The sequence below is a fragment of the Salvia splendens genome, chromosome 5 (genome assembly GCF_004379255.2).
Source record: "Salvia splendens isolate huo1 chromosome 5, SspV2, whole genome shotgun sequence".
Classification (NCBI taxonomy): Eukaryota; Viridiplantae; Streptophyta; class Magnoliopsida; order Lamiales; family Lamiaceae; genus Salvia; species Salvia splendens.
This window is the reverse complement of record NC_056036.1, coordinates 4,751,784-4,771,964: the sequence shown is the minus strand read 5'-3', so window position 1 is coordinate 4,771,964 and position 20,181 is coordinate 4,751,784. Positions and strand designations below refer to the sequence as shown.

Here is a 20,181-nt window from a genome sequence, read left to right as displayed (position 1 = left end):
CCTGCAACCCTCCATCTCTTAATCATCTCATCTATTAACTATTTATTCAATTTCATTTTTTATTTTTATTTCCAACAAACTCAATTAATAAAAACACACTTCATTAAATAAAATAAAATTACAACTTAAAATTCAAAAAAACAAAAAAAAACACATAATTAAAATCCTAAAAAAAATAAAAATTACATAATTTAAAATACAATTTTATAGAAATTGAGTAGAACTACACTGCCGGCAAATCATCCCCCGAAGGCGGTGGCGATGCACTCAAGCTACCTGGAGGCGGAATACCAATTTGTCTTGCCATATACTCAATTTCGGCAAGATGGACTTGATATTGGGGAGGTGTCATGCGGGAAGTGTTAGCCATCGTGGCGGTCAAGTACATGGACAATAGGGTGCTCGAGCCCGAGACCGAGCCCGCCTGGCTTGATTCGCCTCGGCCCCTCCTCCCTCTAGCCGCCTTCGCCGCCTTGGTCCCTTGCGGCCGACAATGCCCACGAGAGGAGCCCCTTGCATCGGTGGCCATGCCCTCAACCTCTTGTGAGGCGTTGCCTGACCCGCCCTCGCTAGACGAGTATTGGCCACCCGACGTGTGCTTCGTGCGTTTCGAGCCCGAGCCTGTGCTGGACTGGACACCGCCGGCCACCTTTCAACCTCTTTGACGACCTCCCAAACATCGACATGTTTGAATTCTTTGCCATTGTCGTAAAAAAAGACTCGCATAGCCGCTCTCATAATGTCGGCTCCACTGGCTCCGCTTTGGTATTGGGCCGCTTCATTCTTGTAGATGCCGCAAAATTTTTTGACATCTCTGTCGACTCGATCAAAATGACTGCGGAGCATCTTCATGGTGCGGCGGCGGGACCGAGACGGCTTGTTCTCGTTGTAGGCGTCGGTGACCTTTTCCCAAAAACACTTGCGGGTTTGTTGATTCCCGACGATGGGATCGTACGAGACGCTGACCCAAGCGTTGAACAGAGTCATCGTGTCCTTGCGGCTGTATGGATGACGGCTTATATCCTCCTCCTCCTCGGCCGCCTCCTCCTCTTCCTCCACGGCGTCGAATGCGCGACCCCTGGAGCTTCCACCGCCACGTCCTCCTTCCGGATTGGGTTCATCCAAAAAATTCTCCCTAATTTGGGATAATCTCTGCGATTGCCCATACCTCGGGGCGGAGGGACGAGAGTATGCATCCACATCAAAATAGGGTGGTTGGTACGCCGCCGGCGTCGACGAACCTGAACCGGCAACGCCCAAGACATTGCACATGCCCCCCAGTCGCCAAACGTGTTCAAGTCATATACGCCGGAGCCGCCCTCGTTTCCGTCAGCAGACATTTTGAGATGAAAATTGGAGAGATGAGATGAAAATTGGAGAGGAAAGAGAGATGATTTGAAAAGAATAGATGTGCGTTTGTGTGTATAATGAGGATGAAAGAGGAGTATTTATAGAGTAAAAAAAGAAAAAAATTTAAAAAAATACTGTTGAACGGTAAAAAACGGTAACATTACCGTTATAATTTTTTTTAATTAAAATCATTTTTTAAAAAAAATGATTTATTGCGTCAGCGTGACGACGCCCACTCGCGGGCCGACGAGTGGGCGTCAAGCCTAGCGCCAGCGCACGCCACGTGGCGCTGGCGCGTGGCGAGCTGCCCCGCCAACCGTCCCTCCGGGACGAGACACCCGCTAAGACGAGACCGAGACGTATCCCTACATTGCCGTCTCGCTGCCGCCTTGTCTCTCCGAGACGAGATAGAGACAACAACAAGACGCGTTGCGGATGCCCTAAAATACTTTGAAATGATTTTCTGGAATGGCTTGGTCACTCATAAGCACTAAGGAACACTTCACTTATACTCCCTTAGTCTCATATAACAAACACATTCTCTTTTTGAGATATCTCATATTTAAAGTGGCATATTTCTAAAATAAAAAAACACCCTCTATTTTATTCTATCTCCATGTAATAATCTAATCAACATGGCATAAATTAAGGTATCGAAAATGATATTTCCTTTTTTCTAATCCATGAGATATGAATTTGTCTAGCTAATGGTAGATTGATTGTTTAAGATCAAATGTCCCAGATTCGAGTCCACCATGATGCGACCTTTAAAATTCTGTCATTTCCCAATTAAAAAATAGGGTATTATTAATCTATTTTAACCACTTCACTTAATACTACAACTCATAGCATTAAATGACCACTTAATTTTCTATTTTGAAGAAAAAAGGAAAAGGATACAATTGTTCACCTGTATCAGTTTTCCAAATTTGATACTCTGTACTACTATGCAGGTGAAGTTTTGTTTTCTAATTATATTGATATGAGAGAGATTGAAGTAATTGCATAATTCTGTCAAATAAAAAGAGTGTTTACGGTCTTGGAATGTATTTTCAGGTGAAATTTTATTTTCTAATTTTATGTATATCAAATTCACTGCCGAAACGTATTGACTGAATGAGCTTAAATGGCAATAAATGACGTATAATAAAATCGAATTCAGTTACACGGACAGCCCCTACTTTTCTCACTTGTGTCACTCAGGGTGTCCACTATAATACGGACATCCAAATAGTTCCGCCCCAGTTTTTGTCCATAGTCCCAGTTTTTTTTTCCACAGCCTCAAATTTTTGTTTCCGCCACTATAGTGGACACCAATAGCCCCAAAATTTTATAATCAATTTTTATTTTAATATTTCAAGCAATTGTGAATAAATTTATCGGACTATACGTAATTAGAAGAAAACGACTATACGCGAAGAAATTAAAATTAAACACTAAATTTTCGTCGTATTAAAGTACAAGAAAAATTATACAACGAAAATTTAATCTAGTGCAAATCACAAAGGTGATACAACGAAAATTATACAACGAAAATTATACGTTGGAATGGTGTGAAAATAATGAATGGAATGTGGTGTATTTATAGATGAATTAAATTGAATTAAAAAAAAATCGCCGACTACCGCCGCGCCGGGCACCGCTCCACTATAGCAGCCCCGCCTATTCGCCGCGTCCGCCCCGGAGTAGGCGCGTCCTCGCCCCAAACTCGCCGCATGCCCGTCCGCCGCCTACCGCCCCATTTTCCTCGTCCGCCCCGGAGGCGGACGTCACCTCCACTATAGACCGCCCCGGGACCGCCCCCCGCCGGGGTCCCATAGTGGATACTCTCAATATCATCATCCAATCCAAACTTACTAGTACAACTTTAATAAATGGGTAAATATAATAATTTATTTACTTGATATTTTTCAATTTTTTAACATTACTTCAAAAATTAATCATTTTTAGAAAATAGTGAACCATATTCGTGTTTGAATTTCCTCAGGCTGACATTAAATAGTACTGATTTAATTCTATAATATCCCGAATGTCAAATCTCCAATAATACTGTTTATAAGAATATAAGTTGTTTTAATCATTAAAAATCTAAAATGAAAATAATAATAGATCTTTGGATACTTTATCTTTGTCCTTTAAGGTAAGACCTCAGGTTAAATTTTAAAAAGTTTCAATTTAAATATCAAGTACGTGTTTGATAAGTATTTGCCGATTTTTTTATTTTTTGGAGGATAAGGGCTACTAATGAATAACGATACTTGTACATACAATTATGTGCATGAACCCCTAAAACAATTGTTTGCGTAGTACTATATATCAGTTTATAGATCCTAAAACTTTACTAAAAAAATAGATACTCAACTATATTACTCCATATAAAAATTATTTGCTTATCAAAATCTAAAAATAATTATTTGATGGTTTACTTAATCTGGTTAATTAAAACATTGAATAACAATTATCAATTAATAAAAATAGTATAATGAATTTTAATAAAAAAAATAAACATACATATTCAACTAACATGGAAGAGAAACTTATTAATAACTACTCCCTCCGTTCCACGGTAGTGGATGCTTTTCTTTTCAGCACACCATTTAAGAAAAATTATGTTAAGTGAATTAAGTTAAAGAAGAATAAATTCGAAAATGAAAAAAAGGTAGAAAGATGAAAAGAGAATAAAGTAAGAGAGAGTAGAGGAAGCGAGAAGAAATGTGATGGCTTTTACTAAAAAGGGAACGTACTAAAATGACAAAATGACTCAACTACTATGGAACGGAGAGCGTAAGTTATACGGAGTACTTCGTGATATATATTTCTTACCTTGTTCATTCCATACTAATAATCGCAAATGGCATACTACTAATCATCAGGTATGTCATTCGATTCGGTTCCTACTTAAATTCCATTTCTTCGTACCACTTGCTACCAAGGTATAGTAATTGAAATGTTAAACTCATAACTAATTAATCAATGTCATATTTATAATGTTGAATGTATTTCATAGTACTAGTATACTAGTATCTTATACACGCTTTCCTCTAACTTTTCAATAATAAACGGCATGAAGTTTTTATTAGACTAAGCTAATGACGTAACATATCAGACATAACTCGTAAGATTGGACACAATAAAGAAAACCATCGTCACAAAGGCGGTGCAAAGATTCTCACTAACAATAATTAAATATCCGACAAAACCCAAAAGTGAACCCCGGCCAACCCCAAAAGATTAGGGTGGAGCTACTGCAACATAAGATCGACGACAACTTCAAAAGCCTAATTTAAAAAGTATAGTTTTCCGATCGTCATACGCCGACATTCGGTCGGTCGACCCCCCTTCCCGAGGACTCTAAGCAATTTGAATCCTTCACTTTCTAAAATGTCGGCTAACCTTGTAAAATCCCAAACCCTCCCCATCTCCTCCAAACCCTAAAACCTAACAATGAATTAATCCCAAACCATAATCACGCCTCCTTGAAGAAAAGAATCCTATCATAGAAGATACTACAAATTACTAGTACTACTAAACAGCCAATAATACATACATATATATAGTTCATAGTAACGAAATAAACAAAACTACATATATAGCAATTAAACACAAAAAAAAAATTAAAAATTAAAAACTTACACCACTAGAGTACAAAATTTATTCACCGGAATAAGAAGCCCAAATCAAAAACCAGTTGTTCCATTCCCTCACTCAACTACTGATTAATCTCCGCCGTCGCAGCGGCGGCGTTAGGGGCAACAATGGTGCCGTCGCCGTACAAACAGCTGAGCTGATGAAAATACGGACAAGTCCTCGAATTCACAGACCTCTTCTTGCTGCTATCCTTGGTCTTCCTAAAATACTTATTTATATTCTCCCATTTCTCCTTACACCTCTTCGCACTCCGTTTGTATCCCATCTCCTTCATCCCCTGCGATATTCTCTCCCACAGCGGCCCCTTATTACTCCCCTCTCCTCCGCCGCCCGTCTCACACCTCAGGTTTATCAGCGCCACCACCTCCTCCCTCGGCCACCTCCTCCCCGCCGGGCTCGACTGCGGCCCCACCGGCGTCTGCGGCGGCGTGCTCTTGCACAACGAGTTGGAGTTCGTTTTGGAATTCGTGTTCGTGTCGAATTTTCCTGTCTGCTGTTGCTTTTCTTCGGGAGCGGTGGTGAATTGCTTCAGGAATTGGATAATCACTGCTTGTCTCTCGGCGGCGGATTTCTGCTCCTTGGCTCGGGTTTCGATCTCGGTTTGGATCCGTTTCGTTTCCTGGATCCGCCACGCGTCCTCTCGGGCGATCCGCTCCTCGTCTCGGGTGACGATGTCGTCGATGAGTTTGTTGTGGAGCTCTTCCTGTTTGGACATCATTTTGGTCACCACGGCCTCGCAAAAGCCCTTGAATTTGTCGAGCTTGTCTCTTCTCTTCCTTTTGATGGTTGGATTGATTATGACGTCTTGGGGCTTCTTGGCCGTCGGATCCTGATCGTCCATTTCATGGATGTGATGAGCTTCTTGGTACATTTCGTCGAGCTCGTTGTAGTTTTTGTTGTTGTTGTTGTTGCTGCTGCTGCTGCTGCTAAAGTGTCGGCTTACTTCTTCGAACTTATCCTTGCACTCCACCCCACTCCTCTTGTACCCCAGCTCCCCCAGCTTCCTAGATTCATGAAAAAAGAAGAATTTCATTCCAAAATGCAATTGCACCGGCTACATTGCCGGAAACACATTTGAATTATGGCATGTCCGCAACTTAGAAAGCAGATGAAATCCATGAAATTTGCATTTTTTGGAATATAAATTGTAATCTGGTAAAAATTGCCGGAAAACTATGAAATTTAGCTAAATTATAGCCTTAATTATCCCGCAACTTTAGAAAGTAAATGGAAAAACTATAAAGTTTGCATTTGTTCGTAATTATTCCACGACCAAATGTTATGCATCAGATATGGCAGCCGAGAAATTAGAAGTGAATGTGAGTTGAACAATGCTGTCTAACATAAAAATATAAAAATAAAAATAAACAACAACAACTATGTTTACGTGGTAAAAAACATCACCAATTTGAACAAATCTGAACTTATCGTTTTCCGAAAAGAACTCACAATTCATTAGATTCGTATCATTAAACACAAAATAATGGGCACTGAAATTGAAAAATGCTATTCCCTAGTCTTCATTTAATGCAAAAAATTAAACAAAAAAAAATGACATGCCTTGAAAAGTGCTCCCAGGTGAAGTCGGGAAACCAAATCTCGGTGGTGGATCTGAGCTTGAGGAGGGCGAGAAGCTCGTCGTTGGACCACGGATCGGCGGATCTATCGGCGAGCAACGGCGGCGCGTAGGGGTCGAAGCAAGGATTTCCATGAAAGGAAGCTCTTGAGGAAGCAATGAATTGCTCACTCCCATCGAACATTCTTCTCACCAAGCAACTCAACAGCTCGAGAGATTAATTAAAAGTAAAACAAAACAAAAAATGAAAAAAACTTCTTCTCTCTTATTCATCACTCAAGTTTGTCTTGTATTGCAGTGAATTAAATAGCTAGGTGGGCTGGGCATGCATATGAATAAAAAAAAAGATTAAAGAGACAGACATTTTGTGGCACAAGAGTCCAATGAAGGGACAGGCGAAGGTGTTGATGCGATTGGGGGGATGGATCACACGTGGGGGGGTGCAGACTGCAGTAGAAAGGGAATTCATTAATTATTTATTTAATTAAAATGAAAGTAGTGTTGGAGTTAGGGAAGATGGTGAGTGTGGATATATAATTTGGAATCCAAAGCGAGAGAAAACATGCAGAGAGGGATGATGGCGATGATTGTGTGAATAGAAAGGAAATTTTGCAGCAGCGACACGTGAATGCATGCAGACAATGGGACCAGCTTATTACTACTACCACACAAGTACACACACTCTCACGCACTACATTCACACATCTCTCTCTCTCTATAAATTATGTGCGATTGTGAACCAGATACGACTTTTAACTACCAATATCCTAAATCAAAATTTTGGATTACTCCCTTCATTCTTTGTTAATAGAGATATTTTTTTCGATACATAATTTAAGAAAATTGGGGTTTGTTATGTAATTGGAAGATAAATATGTAGGAGAGAAAAGTAAGAAAGAAAAAATAAAAGAATAGAATGCAAAAATTATCACCGGAATAAGAATCAATTAAGGGGGTACTAATTAAACATATATAGTAATTTATGTACATTAGATACAGCAGAGTTGGTGGACCCAATTTCCTACGGCTATACTAGCTACCATATAGTAAGTAGTAGTGTTTAATTTAGATGTGTTACACGTTTATAAAATGAATACATACAGATATTTTTTTTAAAAATGTACACGTATTTATGATTCCAAATTTACATTAATGAATACGTCAAAAACATTAACACAATATCATAGTAGTAACAATAATAATTATTATATTAATTGCACCTAAGAAAGGTTAATAGAATAATCATCGAAAATTGAACTATTGTTCTTGTTAAAAAAGTTGAACAAATACATAAATTTAATTTTAGAATTAAGTTACTTTAGTATCAATGTGGATGACTATCCGTATGGATATATATATGGTGAACAAAAAATATGCCCACGAAATTAGTAAGATGGTTATTTGACTATTTTATGGTGGATATATGGTCAAAATTACTCTTGATTACAAAATAGAATTAGGAGAAAGACTACCGATCTTATGATCATTTTCAGGTGCCGACAACTTTATCTGATGTCAAATTTGTAATAAGTCAAATACAGTATATTACTAATTGTTAAAGAAATTTGGTTAATAATTCATGAATCGAAGTTAAAATGTAGAGTTTGTTCATTATTCATATATCTGGTTTCTTTACATAAAAAATCTCTCAGGCCAAAAAGTGCAACAAGCTGAAGTATCACTAATGTACAAACAACATATGTTATCATGACATAAAAATATATATAGAAATTACATGGTGGATTGGTGGTATATAGGAAAGAATTTCATGAATATCTATTATGGTATCAGAGCATGTTTTTAATATAGATAAAAAGTTTAATTAACTCAATAATGTATCTACGAAAAATAGTATCTTTGGCTTCAAATTTGGTCGAATTTGACGTCATTCATTAGTGTCGAGAGAGAATATATTTAATACTTATAAAAAAAAGTAGATATTCATTCTCTCTTCATAATTTAACAACTTTTTTGTATATTTCTTCTATTCCCCATGAAAGAACTCTTGCATCAACATCATAATCGATATATAATACAAGTTGACAGCTGAAAAGATTCCCCCAACTTGGTTTCTTGATGTTAGGTCAAGATACTAATTTACAACCAAATTTGTACTTATTTAATCAATGCAAGCACCCATTAACATCTTAATAAATATTGCCTCGTGAAGATTAATGGAAAGAAGCTCGTTACATGTATAGGAAAAGGCAAGTAGAATTAGTTATAGAAACTAGAATCGTTGTACTATCAATTCAAGAAATTAAATTAATAGACTTAGTAATGTCGGAAAAGACCGAACTCACATGAAAAAGACTTCATGTGATGGTAACGTATTAGGTTATGTTTTCATGCCATACTTTTCATGAAATTTTAAAAATAATATAATAGTGGTTGCAGGGTTGAATCAATGAAAATTAAATAAAATTTGAGGCGACTTACAATGACGGAGTTAGACATTTCACAATTCACCATGAAGGTCCCCAAATGGCAATTTTACTCTTGAAATTAAACCAAAAATTATATAAACTCGCACTTTTTCTTTCAATTATCTATCTCATCACCATCAAATTAATTCTCATAATTTTCGTATCTACCTTTCTTTTTCTTTATTTTAAGTTAATAAGTATTTTTGGAAGGACTATCTGCTATCACCCAACATTCATCTATTCATACTTCCTGAAGGATGGGAATTTTCAAGTTTGGGATATACTATAAAGTTAAGATTAACAAGACAAAAAATGTCAATATTGTGACGTGGGAAAGTTAATTTGCTCAATCACTTTTTCTTTTTTTGCTGAAACCAACATGCCAATTCCGTACTCAAATGTTAGATCGATAAAGAAGTTGGGAAATGTGAACTTCCATATTGTTTATTAGCTACACTACTAATCAATTATTTGTACCAATATTAGTATATCACACAACATGAAAATCATGGATTTCCCTGATAATGTAACAAAATTAATTGAGATGCCATACTACCACCCTGTCATTAGGGATATAAGCCCATTGCAATAGGCCGAGAATTTGAAATATAGTAATATTAGAAAAGTCCAAAAATCTAATGGGCCTATTAAATAGGCCCAATATTAAACAATTTGGAGGCTGTATTAAGAGATATATTCTCTCACAATAAGAAATATATATATATATATATATATATATATATATATATATATATATATATATATATATATATATAGAGGGTAGTGATCTATGACAAACACCCCTTAACCAAATAACTAGAGAACAAATCACAGTCACAAGATCAAGAAAATCAAGGGCTAGTATTAATACATGTAATTTTCTAATTTAAAGAGGAATTAGTTCCCTCAATTACAAATTTACTCCATAATAACAAGGCGGGGGTATTATGGTAATTTTGTAAACGCTTGATATCAAAATCTGATACCAAAATCAGAGCGAGACGTTTCTGCAGAAGGCGATCCAGGAGCAGGGCGGTGATGGAGATCTAGGAGCGGCACGACGCGGTGAGGGAGATGGAGATATAGTCAATATATTTAGCTGATGTGTGGAAGAAAATATTATTTGTCCCTGATTATTGTTTACTTCGCAAAAACCGAAAGATTGGTATATGCTTATTAATGCCAAGTTGCTTATTTAGGTAGGCCATACAAGGTTTAATCAAACGATAAAATATCTATGCCACTTGATTTAAATGTGTGGGACGGTTGCCAATTCAAAGAAAAAACTTCCTTATAGGTTGGATCTATTTAAAATAAATTAAATGAGATTCATGATAATGTATTTGATCAAATATATTTACGAATGATGAAAAATTAGATATTGTGTGATAAAGATAATTAAGAATGCCTTCACACAAAAGATTTAAGTACTGTACATCAGAATGAAATTTTTATGATTCATGTTAATAGTGATGTATTTTGTTAACAACAGTGAAGTAAAATCATGCTAATAGTGATGTGTTTTGTTAACAACAGTGAAGTAAAATCATGCTAATAGTGATGTGTTTTGTTAACAACAGTGAAGTAAAATCATGCTAATAGTGATGTGTTTTATTAAGAACAGTGAAGTAAAATCATGCTAAGAGTGATGTATTTTGTAAACAAGAGTGAAGTAAAATCATGCTAAGAGTGATGTGGTTTGTAAACAAGAGTGAAGTAAAATCATAATAAGAGTGATGTGCTTTTAAACAAAAGTGAAGTAAAATCATGCTAAGTGTGATGTGTTTTGTGAACAAGAGTGAAGTAAAATCATAATAAGAGTGATGTGTTTTGTAAACAAAAGTGAAGTAAAATCATGCTAAGAGTGATGTGTTTTGTAAACAAAAGTGAAGTAAAATCATGCTAAGAGTGATGTGTTTTGTAAACAAAAGTGAAGTAAAATCATGCTAAGAGTGATGTGTTTTGTAAACAAGAGTGAAGTAAAATCATGCTAAGAGTGATATGTTTTGTAAACAAAAGTGAAGTAAAATCATAATAAGAGTGATGTGTTTTGTGAACAAGAGTGAAGTAAAATCATAATAAGAGTGATGTGTTTTGTAACAAAGAGTGAAGTAAAATCATAAAAAAGTGATGTGTTTTGTGAACAAGAGTGAAGTAAAATTATAGTAAGAGTGATGTGTTTTGTGAATAACAGTGAAGTAAAATCATAATAAGAGTGATGTGTTTTGTAAACAAGAGTGAAGTAAAATCATAATAAGAGTGATGTGTTTTGTGAACAAGAGTGAAGTAAAATCATAATAAGAGTGATGTGTTTTGTGAACAAGAGTTAAGTAAAATTATAATAAGAGTGATGTGTTTTGTGAGCAAGAGTGAAGTAAAATCATGCTAAGAGTGATGTGTTTTGTGAATAAGAGTAAAGTAAAATCATAATAAGAGTGATGTGTTTTGTGAACAAGAGTGAAGTAAGATCATGATAAGAGTGATGTGTTTTGTAAACAACAGTGAAGTAAGATCATGCGAAGAGTGATGTTTTGTAAAACAACAGTGAAGTAAAATAATGCTCCCTTTTCTTTTCTTTTCTTTGTTAAACGAATTACGGTGCAATAAATTGCATTAATACTTCAATCCTACTTCGTCCGTATGCTCAACTATATATAATACTAATAATTGAACTAACCAAATTATATTTACGAATTTCTTACGAAAAAACTGATCCAAGCGATTAATTATTACTCAGATTAAAAAAATTTTATCTGTTTTGAGAAAATCAAATAACTACAAATGATACAATTCTAATGATCATAAAATTTTCATAAATGACAAACAAATTCAATTCAAACACAATGGAAAGAAAAGATGAAATAAAAAACTACTCCTACTAGCAATCTCATTAATATATAAGAACAAAAAAAACCGACAATTATGTGTGAATGATCACACGCCTCAAACGAAAAAAAGCTACTAATATTAATTGAATGCACAATAATAAAAAACAGAAATAAATAAAACGACGAGGATAGTGGTTGATGCTTGAGCAGCAGTTGATGAATACTGATCTTGATGTGGTGGCTTCAGGTAGTAAATAGTAATAGGGAAACCACGGCACTATAGGCTCCGGCGGCGGCTGTGCGCCGCCGTAAGTAGTGGTTGGTGGTGGATCGATCGTATGGGAAGATTCCGGTGGGAGGGGCTTAAATTTAAGTCAATAAATTTAAGATCGTTCCATATGCTGTTGGTGCAGCGTGATTGCAAGCAACAAGATCTCTTAATTCTCCTGATCAGGATACAGAAAACTCTTTCCTTTCGAGAGAGTTTTCATAAGTTTTCTTAATGTAATTTCCAAAAATACCCTTGGCCTATTTTATATTATTAAAATAAATAATATTTGTTCCATTAAGATGTGTGGCTGAGATTTGTTCTCTAGTTATACACTTAATATTAGTTATACTTTGATCACTACCCTATATATATATATATATATATATATATAGGTTAGTGATCAAGATATAACTAATATTAAGTGTATAACTAGAGAACAAATCTTAGCCACACATTATCTTAATCCAATGACTAAAATATGTAAACATTTTTAGTTAATAAAAACTGAATATGGGTATTTTAGGAAATCAACTTTGTTCTCATATTTTCACATCCACACACCATTCACCCTCACACACAAACACACTCTCTCCTTCTCTCACGAAAGAGGTGGCGGAGCAGCTTGCACCTCCTCTCCGGCGACACCCTCTTCCGGCCTGCCTGCGCCTCCCCATCTGTAGCCCCCTCCTCCGGCGAAATTATTGCAGTGGTGATCCAAAAATTTTTCTTTCTTAGATTTGAAATCAACATTTTGTTTTCCCATTTAAAGAAAGACTATATTTTTGCAAATACCGATTTGTTTTTCTTAATTGTGGTTTGTTTGTAAGAAATTGGTGTCTGATGAAGCGGCGAATTTTTGATGTTTGTAAATGCAGGAAATAAATGAAGATCAACACAGAGATTTTACGTGGTTCGATTTACTGAGGTAAATCTACGTCCACGGGGAGAAATGGGGGCAGGTTTGTATTGCTTGATCTGCGAATTACAGCTTACAACACTGGCCTGCTTTATGATATTCTCTCTAGAGAGCTTTACAGAAGTTAACAGAAAAATCAGAAGATCCTTTATCTATCTGACCTAGGTCCTATTTATATTTTGAACCAAGATCGTGGCATGCAGCATTTATTAGGTAGTGGATGTCGTGGAGATCGTGGCGACCTTGCATGGGTCCACTATCCTGCCTGAGTTAATGACTGCTTGACACCACTAAAATAGATCGTCGGTGTAGCGGAGGTGGAAATCTTGCATGAGTCCACTATCTCCTAGTTCGGTCGAATACTGAGACCGAACTGCTGAAATTATTGCCGAGCAGCTTTTGCCGATCTGAGAGTAGAGCTTGATGCCGACAAGAGAGCAGAGCTTGATTAGTTGGCTTTTACCGAGCTATAGGCTAGGGCCGAACTCTTTGGTTGTGCCGAACTGAACTCTTGGCCGAACTGAACTCTTTCTTGGGCTTTGGGCTAGCCGAGCTGTCCCTGCTATTGGGCTTGTTTAGTTCGTACTCCATCACTACCCCCCCCCGAAAAGCGAAGTGAATTACTTCGGCGAAGCGAGTCACTTCGGCATTCTGGATAAAGGTACGGGGTAAGTTGATGTTTGTCTTTGGTCTGATGAAATAAACATCTTTGTCCGGACTTGGCTTTGGTCTGATGAAATAAACATCTTTGTCCGGACTTGGCTTGTCGGTCTGATGAAATAAACATCTTTGTCCGGACTTGGCTTGTCGGTCTGATGAAATAAACATCTTTGTCCGGACTTGGCTTGTCGGTCTGATGAAATAAACATCTTTGACCGGACTCGTCTTTGGTCTGATGAAATAAACATCTTTGACCGGACTCGTCTTTGGTCTGATGAAATAAACATCTTTGACCGGACTCGTCTTTGGTCTGATGAAATAAACATCTTTGACCGGACTCGTCTTTGGTCTGATGAAATAAACATCTTTGACCGGACTCGTCTTTGGTCTGATGAAATAAACATCTTTGTCCGGACTTGGCTTGTCGGTCTGATGAAATAAACATCTTTTGACCGGACTTGTCTTTGGTCTGATGAAATAAACATCTTTTGACCGGACTCGTCTTGTGTTCTAATTTGGCGATTTTTGTCGCCGGGATCGAACTTTCCCTTGTCCTAATTCGGCGAGTTTTATCGCGTGGATCGGACTTTCCCAGTTAACCGAAGTGGTCTTATGCAGTAAACCTCTTTGACTAGACATGGTTGTCCTCGGTCTTATGAGGTAAACTGCTTTGACCGAACTTGGTCGTCCTAATTCGGCGAGTTTTATCGCGTGGATCGGACTTTCCCTAGTCGTAATTCAGGCAAGTTTTATCGCGAGAATCAGACTTTTGTTGCAGTTCGTTTCAGACGAAGTGCTTGATTCTTAAGCCGAATTGTGGTCTTGTATCTTCTGTAGAAGCTTGGACTTCGCAATCGTTGGCTTATCGCAGCTCGTTTCAGACGAACTGCTTGTTTAAGCTGAATTGTGGTCTTGTATCTTCTGTAGAAGCTTTGACTCGCAATCGTTGGCTTGTTGCAGCTCGTTTCAGACGAACTGCTTGTTTAAGCTGAATTGTGGTCTTGTATCTTCTGTAGAAGCTTTGACTCACAATTGTTGGCTTGTTGCAGCTCGTTTCAGACGAACTGCTTGTTTAAGCTGAATTGTGGTCTTGTATCTTCTGTAGAAGCTTTGACTCACAATTGTGTGCTTGTATTTGTTCTAAGAAGGGGATCAGCCTTCGAAGAACAAGATACCTCAGTTATATTTGTAAGAGACGACACTCACATAGACAGACACAACGTACGTAGAGACAAGAACAAGTAAAAAGCAAAGAAAACACATAAGACTGACTGAACTGTCTCTTACAAATGGAACTTTTTGAGGTTGGAAATATGCCATGCTCGGGGCATTTATTCTCCTGACTTGAGAGTCAATTTATAAGACCCTTTGCCGAGGACTTCTGACACCCGATATGGAAATTTTGATGGTGGGTTAGAGTTTGCCCAGCTTTTCTGCTCGGCCGACTTCGTTGTTTCTCAAGACGAGATCTCCCACTTGAAATTGCAGCTTCTTCACCCTTTGGTTGTAATACCGGGCTACTTGCTCCTTGTACTTGGCTGCTTTTATGCAGGCCAGTTCTCTTCTTTCTTCGGCAAGATCTAGCTCGGCTCTCAGTCCGTCCTCCTTCAGTTCTGCTGAGAAGAAGTTTAGAGTTCGGAAACTGGGTATGCCGATCTCAACCGGAATTACGGCTTCAGGGACGATTTAGTCTTCCCGGCAGGGAAAGCATCAATGGTCAGGATTACTCCATCATATTGTTGCTCGTCATCGTCTTCGGGATCCCGTTGCCTTTTCGGATTCTGAGGAAAGCAGCTCGTACCCCTCTGCTTTTTGTTTTTTGTTTTTCGGCTGCTTGCTTTGGTATTTTTTTAGCGTTCCTGTTTTCACAAGAACATCAATATCTGCAGCCAAATTTAGGCACTCCTCGGTATCGTGACCGTGGGTTTGATGGAAGGAGCAATATGCGTCAAGACTTCGGCGTGTGGCCGATTTCGTCATCCGTTTTGGTTTTTCGAACATTTCGGAATGTAGTTCGAAAATTTCCGCTCTTGACTTGTTCAACGGCACGAACTGTGCGGGTGGCGTCTCAGGATTGAGACGTGGTCCCAATCTACTTCGTACCGGTGCCCTCTGAATTCTTTCAAAAGGAGTTCGGCGAGGAAGAACATGTCGGGGGTGAGGATTCTCTCTCCTGGAGGACACGTCACTACTGCGGTAGTGACTTTCATGTCTGAAGGAGGAGGGAGAATCCCCCGTTTTCTTCTCCGGCTGCTGGCTTTTTTGCAGGAAGGTTAAGAACTCCTCCTGCTTCTCGGCCAAAAACAGCTTGACAACCTCATTTAAATCGGGATGCTGGGAAGATTCTGTGCGATGACTCCTGGAGTGGCTTGCTCCTTCGTGAGAACTGGAAGTAGATGTCTCCCGAGGCCGTTTTTCAGACCTGCGAGCTAGACTTACTTCCTCACGGTTGTCACGGACAGAATTATGGGTGTTACGTGATCTGGAATGCATTTTTTTGGTGGAGGAGGATCAAAAACTCGCTTTATCACAAATTTGGTTCTCTGGTTCCCACAGACGGCGCCAGTGATGAAGCGGCGAATTTTTGATGTTTGTAAATGCAGGAAATAAATGAAGATCAACACAGAGATTTTACGTGGTTCGATTTACTGAGGTAAATCTACGTCCACGGGGAGAAATGGGGGCAGGTTTGTATTGCTTGATCTGCGAATTACAGCTTACAACACTGGCCTGCTTTATGATATTCTCTCTAGAGAGCTTTACAGAAGTTAACAGAAAAATCAGAAGATCCTTTATCTATCTGACCTAGGTCCTATTTATATTTTGAACCAAGATCGTGGCATGCAGCATTTATTAGGTAGTGGATGTCGTGGAGATCGTGGCGACCTTGCATGGGTCCACTATCCTGCCTGAGTTAATGACTGCTTGACACCACTAAAATAGATCGTCGGTGTAGCGGAGGTGGAAATCTTGCATGAGTCCACTATCTCCTAGTTCGGTCGAATACTGAGACCGAACTGCTGAAATTATTGCCGAGCAGCTTTTGCCGATCTGAGAGTAGAGCTTGATGCCGACAAGAGAGCAGAGCTTGATTAGTTGGCTTTTACCGAGCTATAGGCTAGGGCCGAACTCTTTGGTTGTGCCGAACTGAACTCTTGGCCGAACTGAACTCTTTCTTGGGCTTTGGGCTAGCCGAGCTGTCCCTGCTATTGGGCTTGTTTAGTTCGTACTCCATCAGTGTCGTCTTCCACCTCAATATTTCTTATTCCATCGTTTTTCCTTTTTCAATGAAGGCGTGATCAGTGTTAATAATCTTTTGTAGTAAAAGTTAAGAAAGAAATTAAAGAATATCGATAAAATGGTAAAGGAAAATGAGGAATGAATTAAAAAGTGGACCGACGAAAATGTTCGAGCGAGAGAGACGATTGTAGTTGCAACCATTGCAATTGTGCGATCTGTACACTATAATTTCATCACTTTACCTACCACGATGCTAAAACAAATTGGAAATTAGTGTATAAGTTACATTTTCGAATTTAGAGCGAAAGAATTCATTGCAATTGTGGAGACAGAATCTTTTTTATTTTATTTACCTAAATCTGAATTTTTTAAATTTTGTTATTGTTTTTTTGTTTCCGTAAATCTTTTGGTTAGATTCATTGTAAGATAAAAAAGAATAGATGTATATTAATATGATCAAAACATAGTTATAGTGACGTAATCCAGGGTTAGAGTGATGTTTCTTTGATTTTTGGCTATAGTGATGTGTTTTGTAAACAAGAGTGAAGTAAAATCATGCTAAGAGTGATGTGTTTTGTAAACAAGAGTGAAGTAAAAACATGCTAAGAGTGATGTGTTTTGTAAACAAGAGTGAAGTAAAATCATGCTAAGAGTGATGTGTTTTGTAAACAAAAGTGAAGTAAAATCATGCTAAGAGTGATGTGTTTTGTAAACAAGAGTGAAGTAAAATCATGCTAAGAGTGATGTGTTTTGTTATCAAGAGTGAAGTAAAAGCATCCTAAGAGTGATGTGTTTTGTAAACAAGAGTGAAGTAAAATCATGCTAAGAGTGATGTGTTTCGTAAATAAGAGTGAAGTAAAATCATGCTAAGAGTGATGTGTTTTGTAAACAAGAGTGAAGTAAAATCATGTTCAGAGTGATATGTTTTGTAAACAAGAGTGAAGTAAAATCATGCTAATGGTGATATGTTTTGTTAACAACAGTGAAGTAAAATAGACCAAAGTCAAGGAGGGGTTCGACATTTTCTAAATTGAAACACTCCCTCTTATCTTATTGCAGCATATATCTCAGAAAATAACTAGTTTTGGGCTTTTGTATTCAAGCAAAGAATCAGGAGTAAATGAAATGCAATGGCGGCTGTTCTAAAAGAGGCGTTATTCACTCTGTTTCTCTTTGCTAATGCAGCAGCAGCTACTTAAGAGATGATGATTTGGATACAAATGGCTTCAAATCTGGTTAGTTGGATTCCACAATATCCAAATCTAAATTGATTACAAAAATAAAATAAAACCGTTTCATCCACTTTGTTTACCCACCATCTACGTCGATCACCTCTTTAATATAGAACAATAGGGAAGGGGCGGGGCCCCTGCATCTCTCATTTTTCACAAAATTGATGGTTGTGGTAGTACTTAAATTTGAATGTGAAAATTCTATATACATATCATGTTAATGGCGGCACTCATGTTGAGCTCGGCGGCGGAGGCTGGGGAGAGGAGGAAGAGAGGGGATGAAAAAAGTGTGAATTGGAGCTGGAAAATTGAAGGAGACGGTTGGAGTTGAATATGGTTTCCAAAAATACCCTTGTTAATTACTTTTTATTTAAAACATGTAAAAATAGCTAAGCCATAAGATTAATTTGGAGTATTAAGATGTGTGGCTGAGATTTGTTCTCTAGTTATGTATTTAATGGGCACTTGCCCTAGATCACTACTATATATATATATATATATATATATATGAGATAAGGGTGGCGATAAAATGCAAACTAATATATATTGTACAAACTCCTAACTATGATCTGGACTGTTAAAAAATATCAACAGATGGCAAAATAGTAGAAAAAGAAAATGTCAACACAGTGTCAACGTTGGTGCTGTATTGACATTTTCTGTTGCTGCTATTTTGTCATCTGTTGATATTTTCTATCGATTTAGATCATAGTTTGGAGTTTGTATAATATTTAAAGTTTGCATTTGATTAACTCTGTACTAAAAACTGCTTATAAATGTTGATTGATTAGGGGGAGAGGATCCGTAATTAGTCTCGTGACAATGCGATGTAAAATTAGTTTTGGTTTATGAGTCTTCGCAATCCCTTGTGATCAATTTTATCTCGAGTAAACATAAATTACTCAATCTCAAGTAATTTCAAGATAAGTTAATCCAAGCTAAATGAATGCTAATCACAAAGACACAAACCACGCAATCCTAGTCGGTCAGTCTTTGGTTTATTTATAACAGCCTTTGTCCAGATTCACCAAATTGATATAGCAAAGATGATTGGGTCCTCGATTTAGCAAATATCACCGAAGATCATCTCCAATATCATAGTATCTTTTATTTTAGTTTGTTATCTTTATTTATTTTTCCATATCGCTTTTATTTAATTATCTTGCTTGATTAATAAGATACATTTTAGGGTTTAGAATTCTATATAATAGAATTCTAAAGTATTTTGATTAATTGACTTGTTCTCATTCCCGGTTCTAGCGGAAATCGCCCCCTAGCACCTCAACTAGGGTTTATCTTTTCCTCTATTTGTTCGTTCAAATCATGGTGCTCATGCTCGATAGGTCAAAGACCTATCAACTGGTGCTTTCATTGATTTACTCTTCCTCCTTCCGTCAATCTCTTCCATTGATTTACTCTTCCTCCTTCCGTCAATCTCTCAAAAACTCACGCCACTCTTCTCCCCATACTTATTTTTCCCACCTTCCATGGCCGCAACCAGAGAAATTTTGGAACTCCTTGCCAAGCTCTCAGCCTCTGTCATCGATGCGAGAGCGAAAAAGCCACCGGACCAGCAGCCATTCGTGACGCCTACGTGCAGTTGGTCGTTACCGCCTTCGGTCACACGAGCACCAATAGGTGTCAGTAGTGTTGCCCACGGTTCGAAAACTGGCGGTTCTGGTTTGGTGGAATTCGGAACCGGAACCGGACCGTGAGGCTATTTCACGATTCCGGTTCGAAACCGGCGGTTTACACGGTTCTGGTTCTCGAACCGGCGGTTTCGCGGTTCGATTTATTTAATTTTTTTAAAAATTTTGAAATTTGGACTTATACAATAAATTGGAACAAGACAATGGATACTTTAAATTTAAATAGGACGAATAAGGTGAAAATGATATCAATTTTATTGAATTTGAGTTGTAACGGACAACGATACATTACAATTTACAATACATATACAAGTATACAACATACAACAATATAATATAATTTACAAGTGTCGTCGGAACGTAAATAAAAAAAATGAGAGTAGCA

General features: G+C 37.6%; 1 protein-coding gene across 1 annotated transcript; it reads right to left on the bottom strand.

Moving 5' to 3' along the window:
• Positions 1 to 4,876: 4,876 nt before the first annotated feature.
• Positions 4,877 to 7,018, bottom strand: LOC121806024 (trihelix transcription factor GTL2-like). Its single transcript, XM_042206093.1, has 2 exons — positions 6,559 to 7,018; positions 4,877 to 6,002 (listed from the first exon to the last, which is right to left on the bottom strand). The coding sequence occupies exons 1-2, from the start codon at positions 6,756 to 6,758 to the stop codon at positions 5,060 to 5,062; spliced, it is 1,143 nt and encodes a 380-aa protein (XP_042062027.1). The 5' UTR covers positions 6,759 to 7,018; the 3' UTR covers positions 4,877 to 5,059.
• Between the last annotated feature and the right edge of the window lie 13,163 nt (positions 7,019 to 20,181).

What these genes read in the sequence shown, in the direction of transcription:
- LOC121806024 (XM_042206093.1), bottom strand. Translation starts at nt 6,758, where the DNA reads ATGTTCGATGGGAGTGAGCAATTCATTGCTTCCTCAAGAGCTTCCTTT. An exon ending in ACCTGGGAGCACTTTTCAAG is followed by an intron (nt 6,003 to 6,558) that starts GCATGTCATTTT and finishes TCATGAATCTAG; the next exon opens with GAAGCTGGGGGAGCTGGGGT.